The sequence below is a fragment of the Bos javanicus genome, chromosome 1 (genome assembly GCF_032452875.1).
Source record: "Bos javanicus breed banteng chromosome 1, ARS-OSU_banteng_1.0, whole genome shotgun sequence".
NCBI lineage: Eukaryota > Metazoa > Chordata > Mammalia > Artiodactyla > Bovidae > Bos > Bos javanicus.
The window spans coordinates 146,158,531-146,179,602 of NC_083868.1; the positions used below are offsets into that span (position 1 = coordinate 146,158,531).

Consider the following 21,072-nt stretch of genomic DNA (forward strand, 5'->3'; position numbering starts at 1 on the left):
CTCTAGTAATTTTTTGATACTGTCTTTAGGGTTTCTATGTACAGTATCATGTCATCTGCAAAGAGTGGAGCTTTACTTCTTCTTTTCTGATATGGATTCCTTTTGTTTCTTTTTCTTCTGTGATTGCTGTAGCTAAGACTTCCAGAAGTATGTTGAATAATAGTGGTGAAAGTGGACACCCTTGTCTTGTTCCTGATCTTAGGGGGAATGCTTTCAGTTTTTCACCATTGAGAATAATGTTTGCTGTAGGCTTATCATAAATGGCCTTTGCTGTTAATCATAAATGGGTGCTGAGTTTTGTCAAAGGCTTTTTCTGCATCTATTGAGATTATCATATGTTTTTATTCTTCAATTTGTTAATATGGTGTATCACATTGATTGATTTGCATATTTTGAAGAATCCTTGCATCCCTGGAATAAACCCAACTTGACCATGGTGTATGAGCTTTTTGACGTGTTGTTGAATTCTGTTTGCTAAAATTTTGTTGAGGATTTTTGCATCTATGTTCATCAGTGATACTGGCCTGTAGTTTATTCTTTTTGGTGTGTTGTCTTTGTCTGGTTTTGGTATCAGGGTGATGGTGGCCTCGTAGAATGAGTTTGGAAGTGCTCCTTCCTCTGCAATTTTTTGAAAGAGTTTTAGAAGGATAGGCATTATCTCTTCTCTAAATGTTTGATAGAATTGTCCTGTGAAGCCATCTGGTCCTGGGCTTTTGTTTTTGGGGAGATTCTTGATCACAGCTTCAATTTCAGTGGTTGTAATTGGGTTGTTCATAATTTCTATTTCTTCCTGGTTCAGTCTTGGAAGATTGAACTTTTCTAAGAATCTGTCCATTTCTTCCAGGTTATCTATTTTATTGCCATACAGTTGCTCATAATAATCTCTTATAATCCTTTGTATTTCTGCATTGTCTGTTGTAACCTCTCCTTCTTCATTTCTAATTTTGTTGATTCAATTCTTCTTTTTTTCTTAATGAGTCTGGCTAGAGATTTGTCAAATTTGTTTACCTTCTCAAAGAACCAGCTTTTAGTTTTATTAACTTTTACTACTGTTTCTTTCATTTCTTTTTCACTTATTTCTGCTCAGATCTTTATGATTTCTTTCCTTCTGCTAATTTTTTTTTTGTTCTTCTTTTTCCAGTTGTTTTAGGTGTAAAGTTACATTGTCTATTAGATGTTTTTCTTGTTTCTTGAGGTAGGATTGTATTGCTATAAACTTCCCTCTTAGAACTGCTTTTGCTGTATCCCATAGGTTTTGAGTTGTGTTTTCATTGTCTTTGTTTCAAAAAAGAAATTTTTTGATTTCCCTTTTGATTTCTTCAGTAACCTGTTGGTTATTTAGAAACGTGTTGTTTAATCTCCATGTGTTGGTGTTTCTTATAGTTTTTTTTCTTATAATTGGTATCTAGTCTCACAGCATTGTGGTTGGAGAAGATGCTTGGTATGATTTCAATTTTCTTAAATTTGCTGAGGTTTGATTTGTGACCCAAGATGTGATCTATCCTGGAGAATACTCCATGTGCACTTGAGAAGAAGGTATATTCTTCTGCATTTGGATGGAATGTCCTGAAGATATCAATGAGATCCATCTCATTATATAAGACCTGTGTTTCCTTATTAATTTTCTGTTTTGATGATCTGTCCATTGGTGTGAGAGGGGTGTTAAAGTCTCCTACTATTATTGTGTTACCGTTAATTTCTCCTTTTATATCTGTTAGTGTTTGTCTTATGTATTGAGGTGCTCCTATATTGGGTGCATATTTACAATTGCTATGTCTTACTCTTGGATTGATCCCTTGATCATTATGTAGTGTCCTTCCTTATCTCTTGTAATATTCTTTAATGTAAGGTCTGTGTTGTCTGATACGAGGATTGCTACTCCAGCTTTCTTTTGCTTCCCATTTGCATGGAATATATTTTTCCATCTTCTCACTTTCAGTCTATATGTGTCTTTAGGTCTGAAGTGGGTTTCTTGTAGACAGCACATATAAGGGTCTTGTTTTTGTATCCTTTCAGCCAGTCTGTGTCTTTTGGTTGGAGCATTTAATCCATTTACATTGAAAGTAATTATTGATATATGTTCCTGTTGTCATTTTCTTAATTATTTGGGATTGATTTTGTAGATCTTTTTTCTTCTGTTGTATTTCTTGACTATATAAGTCTGTTTAACATTTGCTGTAAAGCTGTTTTGGTGGTACTGAATTCTCTTAACTTTTACTTGTCTAAAAAGTTTCTTATTTCTCCATCAATTTTGATGAGATCCTTGCCAGGTATGGTAATCTTGGTTGTAGATTTCCCCCTTTCAGTACTTTAAATATATCCTGCCATTCCCTTTATAGTATAATGTCATTAAGTCTGATTTTAGTGATTGGGTTTTTCATATATGGCTTTTTACAGATAGAAGATATTCTCTTTTTGCTGAGATAAAAAATCTTGATTGGGTGTTGAATTTTGTCAAATCCTTTATTTATTAAAGTAATCTATATGATTTTCCTTCTTTCTTTCTTCTGTTAAAATGATGAGTTACATTGGTTTCCAAGTGTTGGCCCAATTCTGTGTTGCTGGAAAAATTTCGCTTTTTAAGGGTTAGTCACTTCAGTCATGTCTAACTCTTTGTGACCCCATGGACTGTAACCCACCAGGCTTTTCTGTTCATGGGATTTCCCAGGCAATAATGCTGGAGTGGGTTGCCATTTCCTCCTCCAAGGGATCTTCCCAACCCAGGGATCAAATCTGGGTCTCCAGTATTGCAAGCAGATTCTTTACAATCTGAACCACCAAGGAAGCCCCAAATTTTGCTTTGGCAATAACATATTGCCATGCTGTTGGGTTCAGTTTGCTAATATTTTGTTAAGGGTTTTGCATCTTTTTTTACTAAGTCTATCGGTCTGTAATTTTCTTTCCATGTATTTGTCACAACCTTTGACTGTGTGGATCACAACAAACTGTGGAAAATTCTGAAAGAGATGGGAATACCAGACCACTTGACCTGCCTCCTGAGAATTCTGTATGCAGGTCAGGAAGCAACAGTTAGAACTAGACATGGAACAACAGATTGGTTCCAAATAGGAAAAGGAGTACGTCAAGGCTGTATATTGTCACCCTGCTTATTTAACTTATACACAGAGTACATCATGAGAAATGCTGGGCTGGATGAAGCACAAGCTGGAATCAAGATTGCCAGGAGAAATATTAATAACTTCAGATATGTAGAAGATACCACCCTTATGGCAGAAAGCAAAGAAGAACTAAGGAGCCTCTTGATGAAAGTGAAAGAGGAGGGTGAAAAAGTTGGCTTAAAGCTCAACATTCAGAAAACTAAGATCATGGCACCCAGTCCCATCACTTCATGGCAAAGAGATAGGGAAACAGTGGAAACAGTAGTTGACTTTATTTTTCTGGGCTCCAAAATTACTGCAGATGGTGACTGCAGCCATGAAATTAAAAGATGCTTGCTCCTTGGAAGAAAAGTTATGACCAACCTAGACAGCATATTAAAAAGCAGAGACATTACTTTGCCAACAAATGTCCGTCTAGTCAAGGCTATGGTTTTTCCAGTAGTCATGTATAGATATGAGAGTTGGACTATAAAGAAAGCTGAGTGCTGAAGAATTGATGCTTTTGATCTATGGTGTTGGAGAGGACTTTTGAGAGTCCAAGGGACTGCAAGGAGATCCAACCAGTCGATCCTAAAGGAAATCAGCTCTGGATATTCATTGGAAGGACTGATGTTGAAGCGGAAACTCCAATACTTTGGCCACCTGATGCGAAGAACTGACATTTGAAAAGACCCTGATGCTGGGAAAGATTGAAGGCAAGAGGAGAAGGGGACGACAGAGGATGAGATGGTTGGATGGCATCACCGACTCAATGAACATGAGTTTGAGTAAACTCCAGGAGTTGGTGATGGACAGGGAGGCCTGGCGTGCTGCAGTCCATGGGGTTGCAAAGAGTCAGGCATGACTGAGCAACTGAAATGTATTTGTCACGTGTTTCTATATATTTGTGTTTGCCTCATAAAACAAACTGGGAAGTGTCTATGCCCTATTTTCTTAAGATTTTGTTTAATACTGATGATGAGATAAATTCATGTTATGGCAAACCAAGAAAAAAAATTAAATGTAAACTTTTTGTCTGCCCATTGGGCCTCTTCCTTCCCCTAGAGTGTGTGCCGTGCATCTGCCTTGACCAGACCTCCTTGGAGACAACCTTCCTTCTTAATCTTGTGAAGGGACCTGATGACTCATTACTTACATTGTACACGCAGATCTGGATGATTGTGTAAACTGTCAATATGTCACTTGATATATAAGCTTTTGTCTCAAAAACATTTATATCCTTTGACCTCTAATGGGGGAAACAATTCCCAGAAGTGGGAAAGAGTGTCTCCTGGGTTGTAATCCTCAGGTTGGCTCCAAAAAATTTCCCTTTCTTTTGCAGATTAACCATTGGCGTTATTTCTTATTGACAAGAAATAATTTTTGTTGACATTGGTGTTTCTTGTCTATATACTTCATAGAATTCATCCATTAAACAGTTTGGGACAGGAATTTTCTTTGTTGGATTTTTTAAAATAAAATTTAAGATCTAATTTATATAAATATATTTATATATACAAACATATATATATTTCAATTTTTCTCTTGAGTCAGTATTGTTAAGTTATGCTTTAAAGGATTTATCCATTTCATACAGGTTATCAGATGTATTGGCACAAAACTGGTCACAGTCTTCTATTTATCTTTTTAACATTGGTGTCATTGGGGTCACAGTCTTCTGTATATCTTTTTCATTTCTAATATTGATCGATCTTTTTTCTCTTGATAAATATTGCTAGGAATTTGTCAATTCTATAAATTGTTTTCTGAGAGCCAACTTTTGTCTTTATTAACGTTTTCAATTGTTTCCTCATCCATTAATTTTTTTATATCTAGTATATTCTTCTGTAACTTAATTTGGTTGTAATTTGCTTTTCTTTTCTACTTTTAGCTTAAGTTGGAAGTTTAGATCATGGATTAAATTTTTCTTTAATTCTAACATAAGCATTGAAAGCATCAATTTCTCTCCAAACTCTGCTTTATCTGCATCCCCCCACCTCAATTTTAATCTATGTGTCTTAGTTGAGTGGACTGTTATAACAAAAAGACCATAAACTATGTGGCTTATAAACCATGAAATATTTGTTTCTCACAGTCGTGGAGGCTGAAAGTCCAAGATGAAGGCACCCCCTTCCCGGGTCTGGTGAGGGCTTCTTGGGTCACAGACAGCTGTCTTCTCACTATGTCCTCATATATGGGATAGGGAGCTCCCTGGGGTCTGTTTTCAGCTCATTTCAGTTGCTCAGTCGTGTCCGACTCTTTGCGACCCCATGAACCGCAGCATGCCAGGCCTCCCTGTCCATCACCAACTCCCGGAGTACACCCAAACCCATGTCCCTTGTGTCGGTGATGCATCCAACCAGCTCATCCTCTGTCGTCCCCTTCTCCTCCTGCCCTCAATCTTTCCCAGCATCAGGGTCTTTTCAAATGAGTCAGCTCTTCTCATCAGGTGGCCAAAGTGTTGGAGTTTCAGCTTCAACATCAGTCCTACCAATGAACACTCAGGACTGATCTCCTTTAGGATGGACTGATTGGATCTCCTTGCAGTCCAAGGGACTCTCAAGAGTCTTCTCCAACACCACAGATCAAAAGCATCAATTCTTCAGCACTCAGTTTTCTTTATAGTCCAACTCTCACATCCATACATGACTACTGGAAAAACCATAGCCTTGACTAGATGGACCTTTTTTGGCAAAGTAATGTCTCTGCTTTTTAATATGCTGTCTAGGTTGGTCATAGCTTTCCTTCCAAGGAGTAAGCGTGTTTTAATTTCATGGCTGCAATCACCATCTTCAGTGATTTTGGAGCCCCCCAAAATAAAGTCAGCCACTGTTTCCTCTGTCTCCCCATCTATTTGCCATGAAGTTATGGAACCAGATGCCATGATCTTAGTTTTCTGAATGTTGAGCTTTAAGCCAACTTTTTCACTCTCCTCTTTCACTTTCATCAAGAGGCTCTTTAGTTCTTCTTCACTTTCTGCCATAAGGGTGGTGTCATCTGCATATCTGAGGTTATTGATATTTCTCCAGGCAATCCTGATTCCAGCTTGTGCTTCTTGCAGCCCAGCGTTTCTCATGATGTATTCTGCGTATAAGTTAAATAAGCAGGGTGACAATATACAGCCTTGACGTACTCCTTTTCCTATTTGGAACCAATCTGTTGTTCCATGTCCAGTTCTAACTGTTGCTTCCTGACCTGCATACAGAATTCTCAAGAGGCAGGTCAGGTGGTCTGGTATTCCCATCTCTTTCAGAATTTTCCACAGTTAAGTGTGATCCACACAAAGGCTTTGGCACAGGCAATAAACCAGAAATAGATGTTTTTCTGGAACTCTCTTGCTTTTTCAATGATCCAGCGGATGTTGGCAATTTGATCTCTCGTTCCTCTGCCTTTTCTAAAACCAGCTTGAACATCTGGAAGTTCACAGTTTACATATTCCTGAAGCCTGGCTTGGAGAATTTTAAGCATTACTTTACTAGCGTGTGAGATGAGTGCAATTGTGCGATAGTTTGAGCATTCTTTGGCATTGCCTTTCTTTGGAATAAAAACTGACCTTTTCCAGTCCTGTGGCCACTGCTGAGTTTTCCAAATTTGCTGGCATATTGAGTGCAGCACTTTCACAGCATCATCTTTCAGGTTTTGAGATAGCTCAACTGGAATTCCATCACCTCCACTAGCTTTGTTCCTAGTGATGCTTTCTAAGGCCCACTTGACTGCACATTCCAGGATGTCTGGCTCTAGGTGACTGATCACACCATCGTGATTATCTGGGTCGTGAAGATCTTTTTTGTACAGTTCTTCTGTGTATTCTTGCCACCTCTTCTTAATATCTTCTGCTTCTCTTAGGTCCATACCATTTCTTTATTGAGCCCATCTTTGCATGAAATGTTCCCTTGGTATCTTTTATTTTTTTGAAGAGATCTCTAGTCTTTCCCACTCTATTGTTTTCCTCTATATCTTTCCACTGATCACTGAGGAAGGCTTTCTTATCTCTCCTTGCTATTCTTTGAAACTCTGCATTTAGATGGATATATCTTTCCTTTTCTCCTTTGCTTTTCGCTTCCCTTTTTTCCACAGCTATTTGTAAGGCCTCCTCAGACAGCCATTTTGCTTTTTTGCATTTCTTTTTCCTGGGAATGGTCTTGATCCCTGTCTCCTGTACAATGTCACGAACCTCCGTCCATAGTTCATCAGGCACTCTGTCTATCAGATCTAGTCCCTTAAATCTATTTCTCACTTCCACTAAGGGTCTGTTTTATATAAGCATTAATCCCATTCATGAGGGCTGTACTACCATGATTTTTGTCTCATCTGAAATGCTCTGGTTGCTAATACCATCACCTTGGGGTTAGTCTGAGTTGTGGAGTTATGCAGACATTCAGTCCATAGCAGTATATTTTCATTAACATTCAGTGTGAAATTAAAAATGTTATCTCTTTGGTTTCTTCTTTTCACCTATGGATTACTCTGACATGCTGCTTAATTTCCAAACATTGGGACATGTTTCTATTTGTTTTTCTATTTGTATCGATTTATAATTTTATTTCACTATGTTCAGAACACAAACTCTAAGATTTCAACCTTTGCAACTTATTTTATGGAGCATCTATGGTCTGCCCTGGTTAACGTTCCATATGACCTTAAAAATAAGGTGTACTCTGCAGTTGTTTGGTATATTTTGGATACTTTCATTGTTAGTTAAAACACGGGTGTGACAGTGTTGTTAGACCTTCTGTATCCTGTGTGTGTGTGTTTGTCCAGTCATTCTTTCAGTTACTAAAGGACAGATGACACTTGATGTTACTTGGTGCTATTCTACACAAACTTTTAGATCACGATTTCCAACTGTTGTTGCCGTAGTGAGCCTTCTTTTCGGGACCTTAGAAATTCACCTTGTAATTGTAGTACTTTTTTGTGGATTATCTTGGATTATCTGCATACACAATCATGCCACCTGTGACTAACGACAGTTTTATTTTTTCGGTTTAGTCTGCACATTCTTTGTCTTTCTCTAGCCTTCTTGCATTAAATAAGACTGCCAATTGAATAGACAAGGTGATAGAGGATAATCTTGTCTTGTGCCTGAATCCAGGAGGAAACCATTCACTATTTTGTTAAATATTATTGTGTGTCATTTCACAGAGTAAGACATTTCTTTTTTTTTTAATTTAATTTTATTTTTAAACTTTACATAATTGTATTAGTTTTGCCAAATATCAAAATGAATCCATCACAGGTATACATGTGCTCCCCATCCTGAACCCTCCTCCCTCCTCCCTCCCCATACCATCCCTCTGGGCTGTCCCAGTGCACTAGCCCCAAGCATCCAGTATCATGCATTGAACCTGGACTGGCATCTCGTTTCATACATGATATTTTACATGTTTCAATGCCATTCTCCCAAATCTTCCCACCCTCTCCCTCTCCCACAGAGTCCATAAGACTGTTCCATACATCAGTGTCTCTTTTGCTGTCTCGTACACAGGGTTATTGTTACCATCTTTCTAAATTCCATATATATGCGTTAGTATACTGTATTGGTGTTTGTCCTTCTGGCTTACTTCACTCTGTATAATAGGCTCCAGTTTCATCCACCTCATTAGAACTGATTCAAATGAATTCTTTTTAATGGCTGAGTAATACTCCATTGTGTATATGTACCACTGCTTTCTTATCCATTCATCTGCTGATGGACATCTAGGTTGCTTCCATGTCCTGGCTATTATAAACAGTGCTGTGATGAACAATGGGGTACACGTGTCTCTTTCCCTTCTGGTTTCCTCAGTGTGTATGCCCAGCAGTGGGATTGCTGGATCATAAGGCAGTTCTATTTCCAGTTTTTTAAGGAATCTCCACACTGTTCTCCATAGTGGCTGTACTAGTTTGCATTCCCACCAACAGTGTAAGAGGGTTCCCTTTTCTCCACACCCTCTCCAACATTTATTATTTGTAGACTTTTGGATCGCAGCCATTCTGACTGGTGTGAAATGGTACCTCATAGTGGTTTTGATTTGCATTTCTCTGATAATGAGTGATGTTGAGCATCTTTTCATGTGTTTGTTAGTCATCTGTATGTCTTCTTTGGAGAAATGTCTATTTAGTTCTTTGGCCCATTTTTTGATTGGGTCATTTATTTTTCTGGAGTTGAGCTGTAGGAGTTGCTTGTATATTTTTGAGATTAGTTGTTTGTCAGTTGCTTCATTTGCTATTATTTTCTCCCATTCTGAAGGCTGTCTTTTCACCTTGCTGATAATTTCCTTTGATATGCAGAAGCTTTTAAGGTTAATTAGGTCCCATTTGTTTATTTTTGCTTTTATTTCTGATATTCTGGGAGGTGGGTCATAGAGGATCCTGCTGTGATGTATGTCAGAGAGTGTTTTGCCTATGTTCTCCTCTAGGAGGTTTATAGTTTCTGGTCTTATGTTTAGATCTTTAATCCATTTTGAGTTTATTTTTGTGTATGGTGTTAGAAAGTGTTCTAGTTTCATTCTTTTACAAGTGGTTGACCAGTTTTCCCAGCACCACTTGTTAAAGAGATTGTCTTTAATCCATTGTATATTCTTGCCTCCTTTGTCAAAGATAAGGTGTCCATATGTGCGCGAATTTATCTCTGGGCTTTCTATTTTGTTCCATTGATCTATATTTCTGTCTTTGTGCCAGTACCATACTGTCTTGATAACTGTGGCTTTGTAGTAGAGCCTGAAGTCAGGTAGGTTGATTCCTCCAGTTCCATTCTTCTTTCTCAAGATCGCTTTGGCTATTCGAGGTTTTTTGTATTTCCATACAAATTGTGAAATTATTTGTTCTAGCTCTGTGAAGAATACTGTTGGTAGCTTGATAGGGATTGCATTGAATCTATAGATTGCTTTGGGTAGTATACTCATTTTCACTATATTGATTCTTCCAATCCATGAACATGGTATATTTCTCCATCTATTAGTGTCCTCTTTGATTTCTTTCACCAGTGTTTTATAGTTTTCTATATATAGGTCTTTAGTTTCTTTAGGTAGATATATTCCTAAGTATTTTATTCTTTCCGTTGCAATGGTGAATGGAATTGTTTCTTTAATTTCTCTTTCTGTTTTCTCATTATTAGTGTATAGGAATGCAAGGGATTTCTGTGTGTTGATTTTATATCCTGCAACTTTACCATAGTCATTGATTAGTTCTAGTAATTTTCTGGTGGAGTCTTTAGGGTTTTCTATGTAGAGGATCATGTCATCTGCAAATAGTGAGAGTTTTACTTCTTCTTTTCCAATTTGGATTCCTTTTATTTCTTTTTCTGCTCTGATTGCTGTGGCCAAAACTTCCAAAACTATGTTGAATAGTAATGGTGAAAGTGGGCACCCTTGTCTTGTTCCTGACTTTAGAGGAAATGCTTTCAATTTTTCACCATTGAGGATAATGTTTGCTGTGGGTTTGTCATGTATAGCTTTTATTATGTTGAGGTATGTTCCTTCTATTCCTGCTTTCTGGAGAGTTTTTATCATAAATGGATGTTGAATTTTGTCAAAGGCTTTCTCTGCATCTATTGAGATAATCATATGGTTTTTATTTTTCAATTTGTTAATGTGGTGTATTACATTGATTGATTTGCGGATATTGAAGAATCCTTGCATCCCTGGGATAAAGCCCACTTGGTCATGGTGTATGATCTTTTTAATGTGTTGTTGGATTCTGATTGCTAGAATTTTGTTAAGGATTTTTGCATCTATGTTCATCAGTGATATTCGCCTGTAGTTTTCTTTTTTTGTGGGATCTTTGTCAGGTTTTGGTATTAGGGTGATGGTGGCCTCATAGAATGGGTTTGGAAGTTTACCTTCCTCTGCAATTTTCTGGAAGAGTTTGAGCAGGATAGGTGTTAGCTCTTCTCTAAATTTTTGGTAGAATTCAGCTGTGAAGGCATCTGGACCTGGGCTTTTGTTTGCTGGAGGATTTTTGATTACAGTTTCAATTTCCGTGCTTGTGATGGGTCTGTTAAGATTTTCTATTTCTTCCTGGTCGAGTTTTGGAAAGTTGTACTTTTCTAAGAATTTGTCCATTTCTTCCACGTTGTCCATTTTATTGGCATATAATTGTTGATAGTAGTCTCTTATGATCCTTTGTATTTCTGTGTTGTCTGTTGTGATCTCTCCATTTTCATTTCTAATTTTATTGATTTGATTTTTCTCCCTTTGTTTCTTGATGAGTCTGGCTAATGGTTTGTCAATTTTATTTACCCTTTCAAAGAACCAGCTTTTGGTTTTGTTGATTTTTGCTATGGTCTCTTTTGTTTCTTTTGCATTTATTTCTGCTCTAATTTTTAAGATTTCTTTCCTTCTACTAACCCTGGGGTTCTTCATTTCTTCCTTTTCTAGTTGCTTTAGGTGTAGAGTTTGGTTATTTATTTGACTTTTTTCTTGTTTCTTGAGGTGTGCCTGTATTGCTATGAACTTTCCCCTTAGGACTGCTTTTACCGTGTCCCACAGGTTTTGGGTTGTTGTGTTTTCATTTTCATTCGTTTCTATGCAAATTTTGATTTCTTTTTTGATTTCTTCTGTGATTTGTTGGTTATTCAGCAGCGTGTTGTTCAGCCTCCATATGTTGGAATTTTTAATCGTTTTTCTCCTGTAATTGAGATCTAATCTTACTGCATTGTGGTCAGAAAAGATGCTTGGAATGATTTCTATTTTTTTGAATTTACCAAGGCTAGCTTTATGGCCCAGGATGTGATCTATCTTGGAGAAGGTTCCATGTGCGCTTGAGAAAAAGGTGAAATTCATTGTTTTGGGATGAAATGTCCTATAGATATCAATTAGGTCTAACTGGTCTATTGTATCATTTAAAGTTTGTGTTTCCTTGTTAATTTTCTGTTTAGTTGATCTATCCATAGGTGTGAGTGGGGTATTAAAGTCTCCCACTATTATTGTGTTATTGTTAATTTCTCCTTTCATACTTGTTAGCATTTGTCTTACATACTGCGGTGCTCCCGTGTTGGGTGCATATATATTTATAATTAGACATTTCTATTTCTAGTTTTGTGAGAGTTTGGTGGGTCTTGAATTTTATGAAATGTTTTTCTCTAGCACCTATGTAGTCCTCATATGTTTTCCCCTAATAATCTGTAATGTGGAAAGAATATTGATTTTTAAATGTTAAACATTCTGTCATTTCTAGTATAAACCACACTCGGTCATGACAATCATTTTATATATTATTGGATTACTTTTACTTATGTTCAGTTAAAGAAAGACACACAAGATAAAAGTTGTGAGTTTAAGCTTTAGTCAGGGTCTTGCTGAGCACTATGTCTTGGGAGACAGCCTCTTAGTGGCTCTGAGGAAACTGCTCCAAAGAGGTAAGGGAGGAGCCAGTTTATATAGAATTTTGGCCTGGGAATAGAAGGAGTCAAGCATGTATCTTGGTAAAACATTACTGTTAATCACAAAGAACAGATATCTCAAGTTCGTGATTTTAGTACTTTTCTTATGTATGGGAGGATGCAGGGATCTGGTTCACTGAAATTCTTCCTGAGATATGCATCTAGAGGCCTGTGTATCCAAACCATAGACTGCTAAGCCCTGAAATCTTCTCAGGGTGCACTGTCCTTCAGCTGCTGTGGGCTATGCCTTAGCTCCGTGGAACTGCATGCTGAGTAAAGCTCTCTGTTGCAGCCATTTTAACTTCTTTCTGCCTTAACAGTATTTTATAGCAGGGCGATGCTGGCCTCATAGAACCAGTTATGAAGTATTTCAGTTTTCTCTAGTTTCTGGAAGAATTTGTGTAACACTATTATTATTTTTCCTTATATATTTGGAAGCATTTAATAGTGAAGCTGTCTTCTCCTGGAGCATTCATTGTAAGATTTTAAATAATGAAATCATTTCTTTTAGAAGATCTAGAACTATGCAGCTATCCTAACTATTCCTGCTCAGTTTTGGCAAGTTGTTCAAGGAATCTAATTTATTAACTTTTTTGGACAAAGTTTCATAATATCAGTTTATTATCTTTAAAAAAATCTATAGCATCTGTATTTCCTTTTTCATTCCTTATACTGCTAATTTGTGTTCCTGCTGTTTTTCAATGATGAAATACACAAATTTATTACCTTAACCATTTATAAGTCTACAGTTCAGTTCAGTCACTCAGTCGTGTCCAGCTCTTTGCGACCCCATGAATCGCAGCACGCCAGGCCTCCCTGTCCATCACCAACTCCCAGAGTTCACTCAAACTCATGTCCATCACGTTGGTGATGGCATCCAGCCGTCTCATCCTCTTTCATCCCTTCTCCTTCTGCCCCCAATCCCTCCCAGGATCAGAGTCTTTTCCAATGAGTCAACTCTTCGCATGAGGTGGCCAAAGTACTGGAGTTTCAGCTTTAGCATCAGTCCTTCCAATGAACACCCAGGACTGGTCTCCTTCAGAATGGACTGTTTGGATCTCCTGCACACATAGACATCACCAGATGCTCAACACCGAAATCAGATTGATTATATTCTTTGTAGCCAAAGATGGAGAAGCTCTATACAGTCAACAAAAACAAGACTGGGAGCTGCCTGTGGCTCAGATGATGAACTCCTTATTGCCAAATTCAGACTGAAATGGAAGAAAGTAGGGAAAACCACTAGACCATTCAGGTATGACCTAAATCCAATCCCTATGATTATACAGTGGAAGTGAGAAATAAATTTAAGGGACTAGATCTGATAGAGTACCTGATGAACTATGGACGGAGGTTCGTGACATTGTACAGGAGACAGTAATCAAGACCATCCGCATGGAAAAGAAATGCAAAAAAGCAAAATGGCTGTCTGAGGAGGCCTTACAAATAGCTGTGAAAAGAAGCGAAGCGAAAAGCAAAGGAGAAAAGGAAAGATATAAGTATCTGAATGCAGAGTTCCAAAGAATAGCAAGGAGAGATAAGAAACTCTTCCTCAGCGATCCATGCAAAGAAATAGAGGAAAACAACAGAATGGGAGACTAGAGATCTCTTCAAAAAAATTAGAGATACCAAGGGAACATTTCATGCAAAGATGGGCTTGATAAAGGACAGAAATGGTATGGACCTAACAGAAGCAGAAGATATTAAGAAGAGGTGGCAAGAATACACAGAAGAACTGTACAAAAAAGATCTTCTCAACCCAGATAATCACGATGGTGTGATCAGTCACCTAGAGCCAGACATCCTGGAATGTGCAGTCAAGTGGGCCTTAGAAAGCATCACTAGGAACAAAGCTAGTGGAGGTGATGGAATTCCAGTTGAGCTATTTCAAATCCTGAAAGATGATGCCGTGAAAGTGCTGCAATCAATATATATGTCAGCAAATTTGGAAAACTCAGCAGCGGCCACAGGACTGGTAAAGGTCAGTTTTCATTCCAATCCCAAAGTCTACAGTCAGTGGTATTAAATAATTTACATTTCTGTGCAACGATCACCAGCATATATGCGCCGAAACGTCATCCTGTGAATCTGACTACACCCACCCGTCTACTCGACCGCGACCCCCACCGCCCTACTTTCTCTAGGATTTTGACCACCTCCTTCTACCTTTCCAGCTCCAGCCACCCCCTGCCCTGGAAAGAATGACACAGGATTTACACTTCACAGTGTGGTTGCGAAGGTTACTGAATTATTACAAGAAAAGAACAGGAAAACTTTCTCGGTCCTGCTCCGGCGGAAATCAGCCATTTCTGTCACTCCCAGCCGGTTTCTGACCCCGGACCAGGACGTCGCCCACCCCCCGCCGTCTGACTCCCCGCCCCATGGGACGCGAGCTCGAACACGAGCCGGCATCCGAGCGCAGAGCCCGAGCTCGCGCGACAACCGAAGGCGGGACCTCAAAACGAGCTTGCGCAGGGAGATCCACCTAGGACTGAGTCTTCTCCAGGATGCGCGCCAGCGCACGGCGCCTGCGCAGTTCAGGGCGTTGGCTCACTCTCCAGACTAGGGGGTGGGCGTGGACGGTGGCGCATGCTCGCCGAGCCGGTTCCAGGGCGGGGCCTTCCACGGCGGGGTTGGGGGGGACAGTGTGTTCACAGAGCGCCTGCGCGGGCAGAGGGCGGTGGCTTGTTTCTTGGTGGGTGCTGGCTTCCACTCCTTTCCGGAGGTGTGGACGCCGACCTCAGCGGAGAAACGCAACTGAGGTAGGTTTCCCGTGGGCAGCTCGGGCGACTGGACCGCACGTAAAGCTGGACATGACAGGGGAGGGGGGAGTACACTCCCGAGGTGTGCGTCAGCCGGCGCACCGAGGCCGCCGTTCTCCTTCCCGGGATCCCCGCGCCTTCCTGCTTCTGCTAGCCCCTGACCACTGGCTCGGCGCCCCGCCCACAAGGCCACGCCCCCATCGCGCCACGCCCACGACCCCGCACCCTTTGCCTTACTGCCCGGCTGTCTTCCCAACCACGCCCACAGTGCCCGCCCCTCCTACAGCCACGCCCACTTTCCCGTCTGTCTTTGGCATCCGGGACTACCCTCTCCGAGCGCAGGTCCCATTCTCTTCCCCCACTACTCATTCCGCTCTTGCATCACGCCCCGCCCCTCCCTTCATCCTCCCTTCCCCTATTTCTCTCTCTAGGCCACGGGCCACCTGCCCTTCAGGGCCCTGTCCCCCAACCGTGCCCCGCCCCTTAGCCGAGCACCGCCCTATTATTCCACCCCGCCCACCCTGTCCCCATCCATCAATACGGCCACACCTCATCTTCCGGCCCCGCCCCATCCTGGCCTCAATGCAGTTTCCAGTGAAAATGCAATGTATGTGTATTAGTATTTGTAATTATAAACGTCACAAAAACAAGTACTAGGTATTGACTGATAATGTGAAGCACTCATTTCAAACGAGGAATTGCTGCGTAACTGAAAAAACACACATCCATAGCAGAGCACGATGTGAGTTACACTGTCACTGAAAGAATAAGATTGAAACTGATAAGTCTCTGGGAGGTGCAGACCTTGGTTCCTGTTAGTGGAAACGTTTTAAAGCCCCAGATAAGAAATTTTAATTGGAGTCACAGTTGTCAGGGTTCCAGGTTAAGGGTTGACATCAATTTATTGTTTTAAATTTTCCCAGTGATCTAAGAGAAAGTAACAGGCTTTGGCCAATAAACAATTAACACTTTGAAGGCTAGTGATGAAAATATACACTGTTTGGAGTTCATAAATTTTAAATGTTTTCAGTTGATTTTGTAAGAGTTGTGTTTATAAATTTCATTTCCATTCATTCTTCACATTCCATTTGGTAGAAGACCTTTTTCATGGACCTTAAAAGAGAAGTGAACATTATGATGCAACATAACAAGCGTTTTCTCATTTTCTCTTTTTTAAAAAATAGAAATGAAGGGGAAAATGAAACATTAAAGCAGCAGTTATGTACAGATCCCAAAGGAACCATGGCAACACCAGGTGACTGCCCCAGAAATGAGTTGCAGGTAATTTCGGTTCTGCTATTCGAGAACTTGTGTTTAAAGACTGGGACCATTACAGAGAGTGGAGCTCACTCAGTCACGAAGTGATGATGATTTCCTTGGACCTTGGAAGGTGGCCACTAACCAGGGGCTGCTTAAACAGAGGAAGTGCGCTGTGAGGTCACACAGGACATTCTGAATTGGGCATTGTAAATACCTCCCAGGAATCTAGGGTTCCATTTTTGACAGTTGAGCTGGTGAAGCAAGCACAGGTTTTTTTTAGTTGTTAAAAACATCCCAGACAGAATATATTAGACACGGGTTGGATATTATAAAAGATTTATATATTTATGCTTATTTTCTGCTTGTAACACGTATCATTCAAGTTAACAGTAAAAAAAAAAAGTCACCTTAAATTTCAAGGAATGTTGATTATGTAAAATTAAAAAACAGAATAATAAATAGTGTTTTTTTAAAAACATTTTCATGTCTGTGATATCAATTTTGACGTTTCTTTTTTCTCTTTTCATTCTAATTATTGTTCTAAATTCATGTGGCTTTTATATATAGAATTTTATTTGTAGTTGGATCATTTCACTTATCTGTTTCTTAAAATTATAAAATGTTTTAATTTTGTGGATGTCTTAATTTTCTTTTGAGAAATTAAAAAGTACTGGAACATTTATAGAATCAGTTCAGTTCAGTCACTCAGTTGTATCCGACTCTTTGGGACCCCATGGACAGCACACCAGGCCTCCCTGTCTATCACCAACTCCCAGAGTTTACTCAAACTCAAGTCCATTGACTTGGTGATGCCATCCAACCATCTCATCCTCTGTCGTCCCTTCTCCTCCCACCTTCAATCTTTCCCAGCATCAGGGACTTTTCAAATGAGTCAGTTCTTCACATCAGGAGGCCAAAGTATTGGAGTTTCAGCTTCAACATCAGTCCTTCCAATGAATATTCAGGACTGATTTCCTTTAGGGCAGACTCGTTGGATCTCCTTGCAGTCCAAGGGACTCTCAAGAGTCTTCTTCAATACCACAGTTCAAAAACATCAATTCTTCTGTGCTCAGCTTTCTTTATAGTCCAGCTCTCACATCCATACATGACTACTGGAAAAACCATAGCCTTGACTAGATGGACCTTTGTTGGCAAAGTAACGTCTCTACTTATTAATATGCTGTCTAGGTTGGTCATAACTTTCCTTCCAAGGAGTAAGTGTCTTTTAATTTCATGGCTGCAGTCACCATCTGCAGTCAATTTGGAGCCCCCCAAAATAAAGTCAGCCACTGTTTCCCCATCTATATGCCATGAAGTGATGGGACCAGATGCCATGATCTTAGTTTTCTGAATGTTGAGCTTTAAGCCAACTTTTTCACTCTCCTCTTTCACTTTCATCAAGAGGCTCTTTAGTTCTTCGCTTTCTGTCATAAGGGTTGGTGTCATCTGCATATCTGAGGTTACTGATATTTCTCCCGGCAATCTTGATTCCAGCTTGTGCTTCATCCAGCATTTCTCATGCTATACTCTGCATATAAGTTAAATAAGCAGGGTGACAGTATTTATAGAATAATACTGCAAAAAATTACATATTACAGAGAAATGGAAACTTGCTAACATTTTGTCATATTTACTAAAGAATATAAGTATGTGTATATATATATAAATATGAATGAATGAGAAAACCATGAATAAAGTCTGTTCCCCAGTCCCATTCTTCTTCTATCTCAAGGGCAAACACTACTATAAATTATGAATTGATCTTTGTGTTTCTGGACCATTTTTTATGCTTTTATACCTTATGTAGGTATCTTTGAGCAATATATGATATTGTTTGTGTGTGCTTTTTAGAATTTACCTAAGGGGAGGAAATTTAAAATTTTCTGGGCTATCCAGAGTATGTTGCTTAATTTCTAGACATTTGGGAAATTTTATATTTTTGTTATTACTTTTGGTTTTACTTAATGTTTGGTCTGAAAATGCAACATTTCAGTCTTTGGAAATTTACTCATGCCTGCTTTATGGTCTCATTGTAAGGCCTATTTGGCCTTACACTGGTCTCATTGTAAGCTGTATGGTCTCACTGTAAGACCCTGTTTGGCCTTGGATGCTGCGTGTACACTTTCAGAGACTAAGTCATCCTGCAGTTGTCGGGTGTAGTGTCCAGTGTTGTCACTGTCAGATGGGTCATTTTTTTTTTCCCCTAAGTTTCTTACTTGTGTCCAACTCTTTGCGACCCCATGGGCTATATAGTCCATGGAATTCTTCAGACCAGAACACTGGAACAGGTGACATTTCCCTTCTAGAGATCGAACCCAGGTCTCCCACATTGCAAGTGGATTCTTTACTAGCTGAGCCACAAGGGAAGCCCAAGAATACTGGAGTGGGTAACCTATCCCTTCTTCTGTGGATCTTCCCCACCCAGGAATCGAGCAGGGGTCTCCTGCATTGCAGGTGGATTCTTTACCAACTGAGCTATCAGGGTGTCATCACCGTCATATGGGTCATTAGTATTGCTCAAATCTCTGGATTCCATCTGATGTTTTGTCCATTTGTTCTGTCAAATACTGAGAGAGATGAGTTTCAAAAATCTCTGCTGTGATTTGTCTTTTTTTTTTGTTACTTCCATTTGGATCTGTCACTTTTTGCTTCATATATTTTGAATCTCTGTTACTTGGTACATATGTTTAGGTTAGTATTTGTTTACTAGGTTAGTTGACCCTTTTATTTTTATGAAGTCTCTCTTTTTCCCTATTAATACTTCTTGCCTAGCATCTACTTTGTCTTATATTAATTTAGCTGTACCAGCTTTCTTAACGGTTAGTGTTTGCATGGCACACAGACACATATATATCTATATTTTCAACTAGTCTAATTCTATATATTTAAAGTATTCCTCTTGTAAAGAGCCTGTAGTTGTGTCTTTTATTTTCCTGTTAGGTAATTTTTGCCATTTAATTAGAGTGTTCAGTCTGTTAACATTTAACATAATGAGTCTAACATCTTGCTGTTTGTTCCTTTTTGTCACAGTTCTTCCTTTGTACCTTTTTCCAATCTTGCCTTTTAGATTAATAAAATATTTTCTATAATTCCATGTTATCTCCTCGATTAACTTTTTAGCAGTACCTTTTTATATCATTCTAGTGGTTACCCAAGAAATTATGTTGTGTATCCTTAACCTATCCCAATCTTTTTTTTTTTTTTTTGACCTCTTCACAACTAAGATCATGGCATCTGGTCCCGTCACTTCATGGGAAATAGATGGGGAAACAGTGGAAACAGTGTCAGACTATATTTTTCTGGGCTCCAAAATCACCGCAGATGGTGATTGCAGCCATGAAATTAAAAGATGCTTACTCCTTGGAGGGAAAGTTATGAACAACCTAGATAGCATATTGAAAAGCAGAGACATTACTTTGCCAACAAAGGCCCATCTAGTCAAGGCTATGGTTTTTCCAGTGGTCATGTATGGATGTGAGAGTTGGACTGTGAATAAAGCTGAGCACCGAAGAATTGATGCTTTTGAACTGTGGTGTTGGAGAAGACTCTTGAGAGTCCCTTGGACTGCAAGGAGATCCAACCAGTCCATCCTAAAGGAGACCAGTCCTGGGTGTTCATTGGAAGGACTGATGCTGAAACTGAAACCCCAATACTTTGGCTACCTCGTGAAGAGTTGACTCATTGGAAAAGACTCTGATGCTGGGAGGTATTAGGGGCAGGAAGAGAAGGGGACGACAGAGGATGAGATGGCTGGATGGCATCACTGACTCGATGGACATGAGTTTGAGTGAACTCCGGGAGTTGGTGATGGACAGGGAGGCCTGGCATGCTGTGATTCATGGGGTCACAGTCAGACATGACTAAGCTACTGAACTGAACTGACAATGTAAGAATCCTCCAAATTAGTTCCATTTACCAGCCCCTATTTTTGTGCTGTGTTGTAACATGTTTTACTTCTATATATGTTATAAACCCCACAATAAGTTATTGCTGTTTCTCTGTACTATCAGAAGTCTTCTTTATAAAGTGTAAGTAATAGTGTTTCCCCACATATTTACCCTTTCTGGAGTCTTTACACATAGCACTCTGCAAAAACTCAAGTCAGTCACCCCATGCACTGCTGGTGAAGTGCCTCACCCTTTGTGGAAAGAACCTGACAAATGTTTGAATGAAAACTGTGCCTGTGTTTCAGCCATGTCAGTCTATCCCATAGAGACAAAATGTCATCGTGTCAGGATAAATGTGTGCAGATGTTTGTGGACATAGAGAAAGTCCATCAGTAAAGGACGACTGAAGACTCAGGCAGAATTCTGCTGTGTAATGTTAAGTAGCCAATTATAAGTTAGAGTTCTGCAGGTGGGGAGTTTTCCGCAAGGTATTATGTGAGTGAAAAAAGAAAAAAAATTTAAAAAGTGGCTGTGCAATCTTTGACAGAAAGCTAGGTCAATAGAAAAAATAAACTGAGTGTGTACGTATGTACGTGTGCGGGCACAGGTGTGACATGAGCATGGAGAGGTGTGGGGACCTCCTGCCGCTCCATGCTCTACATGGACAGTAGGCAGCTGAGGATAGGGGGTGGTGGGGAGCCAGT

The 21,072-nt window shown here is 39.5% G+C and overlaps 1 protein-coding gene across 5 annotated transcripts in view; it reads left to right on the forward strand.

The window, feature by feature from the left end:
* Positions 1 to 21,072, forward strand: part of PRMT2 (protein arginine methyltransferase 2) — a 45,532-nt gene that overhangs the window by 5,299 nt on the left and 19,161 nt on the right. For 4 of the 5 annotated variants that reach the window (XM_061424248.1, XM_061424254.1, XM_061424272.1 and 1 more), the window contains exons 1-2: positions 15,034 to 15,221; positions 16,406 to 16,502. In XM_061424248.1, the coding sequence (XP_061280232.1) occupies positions 15,049 to 15,221; positions 16,406 to 16,502 (270 nt within the window). In that variant the 5' untranslated portion in view covers positions 15,034 to 15,048. Of the gene's footprint in view, positions 1 to 15,033; positions 15,222 to 16,405; positions 16,503 to 21,072 lie in introns of those variants that run through there. The other variant, XM_061424263.1, reaches the window with a different exon arrangement.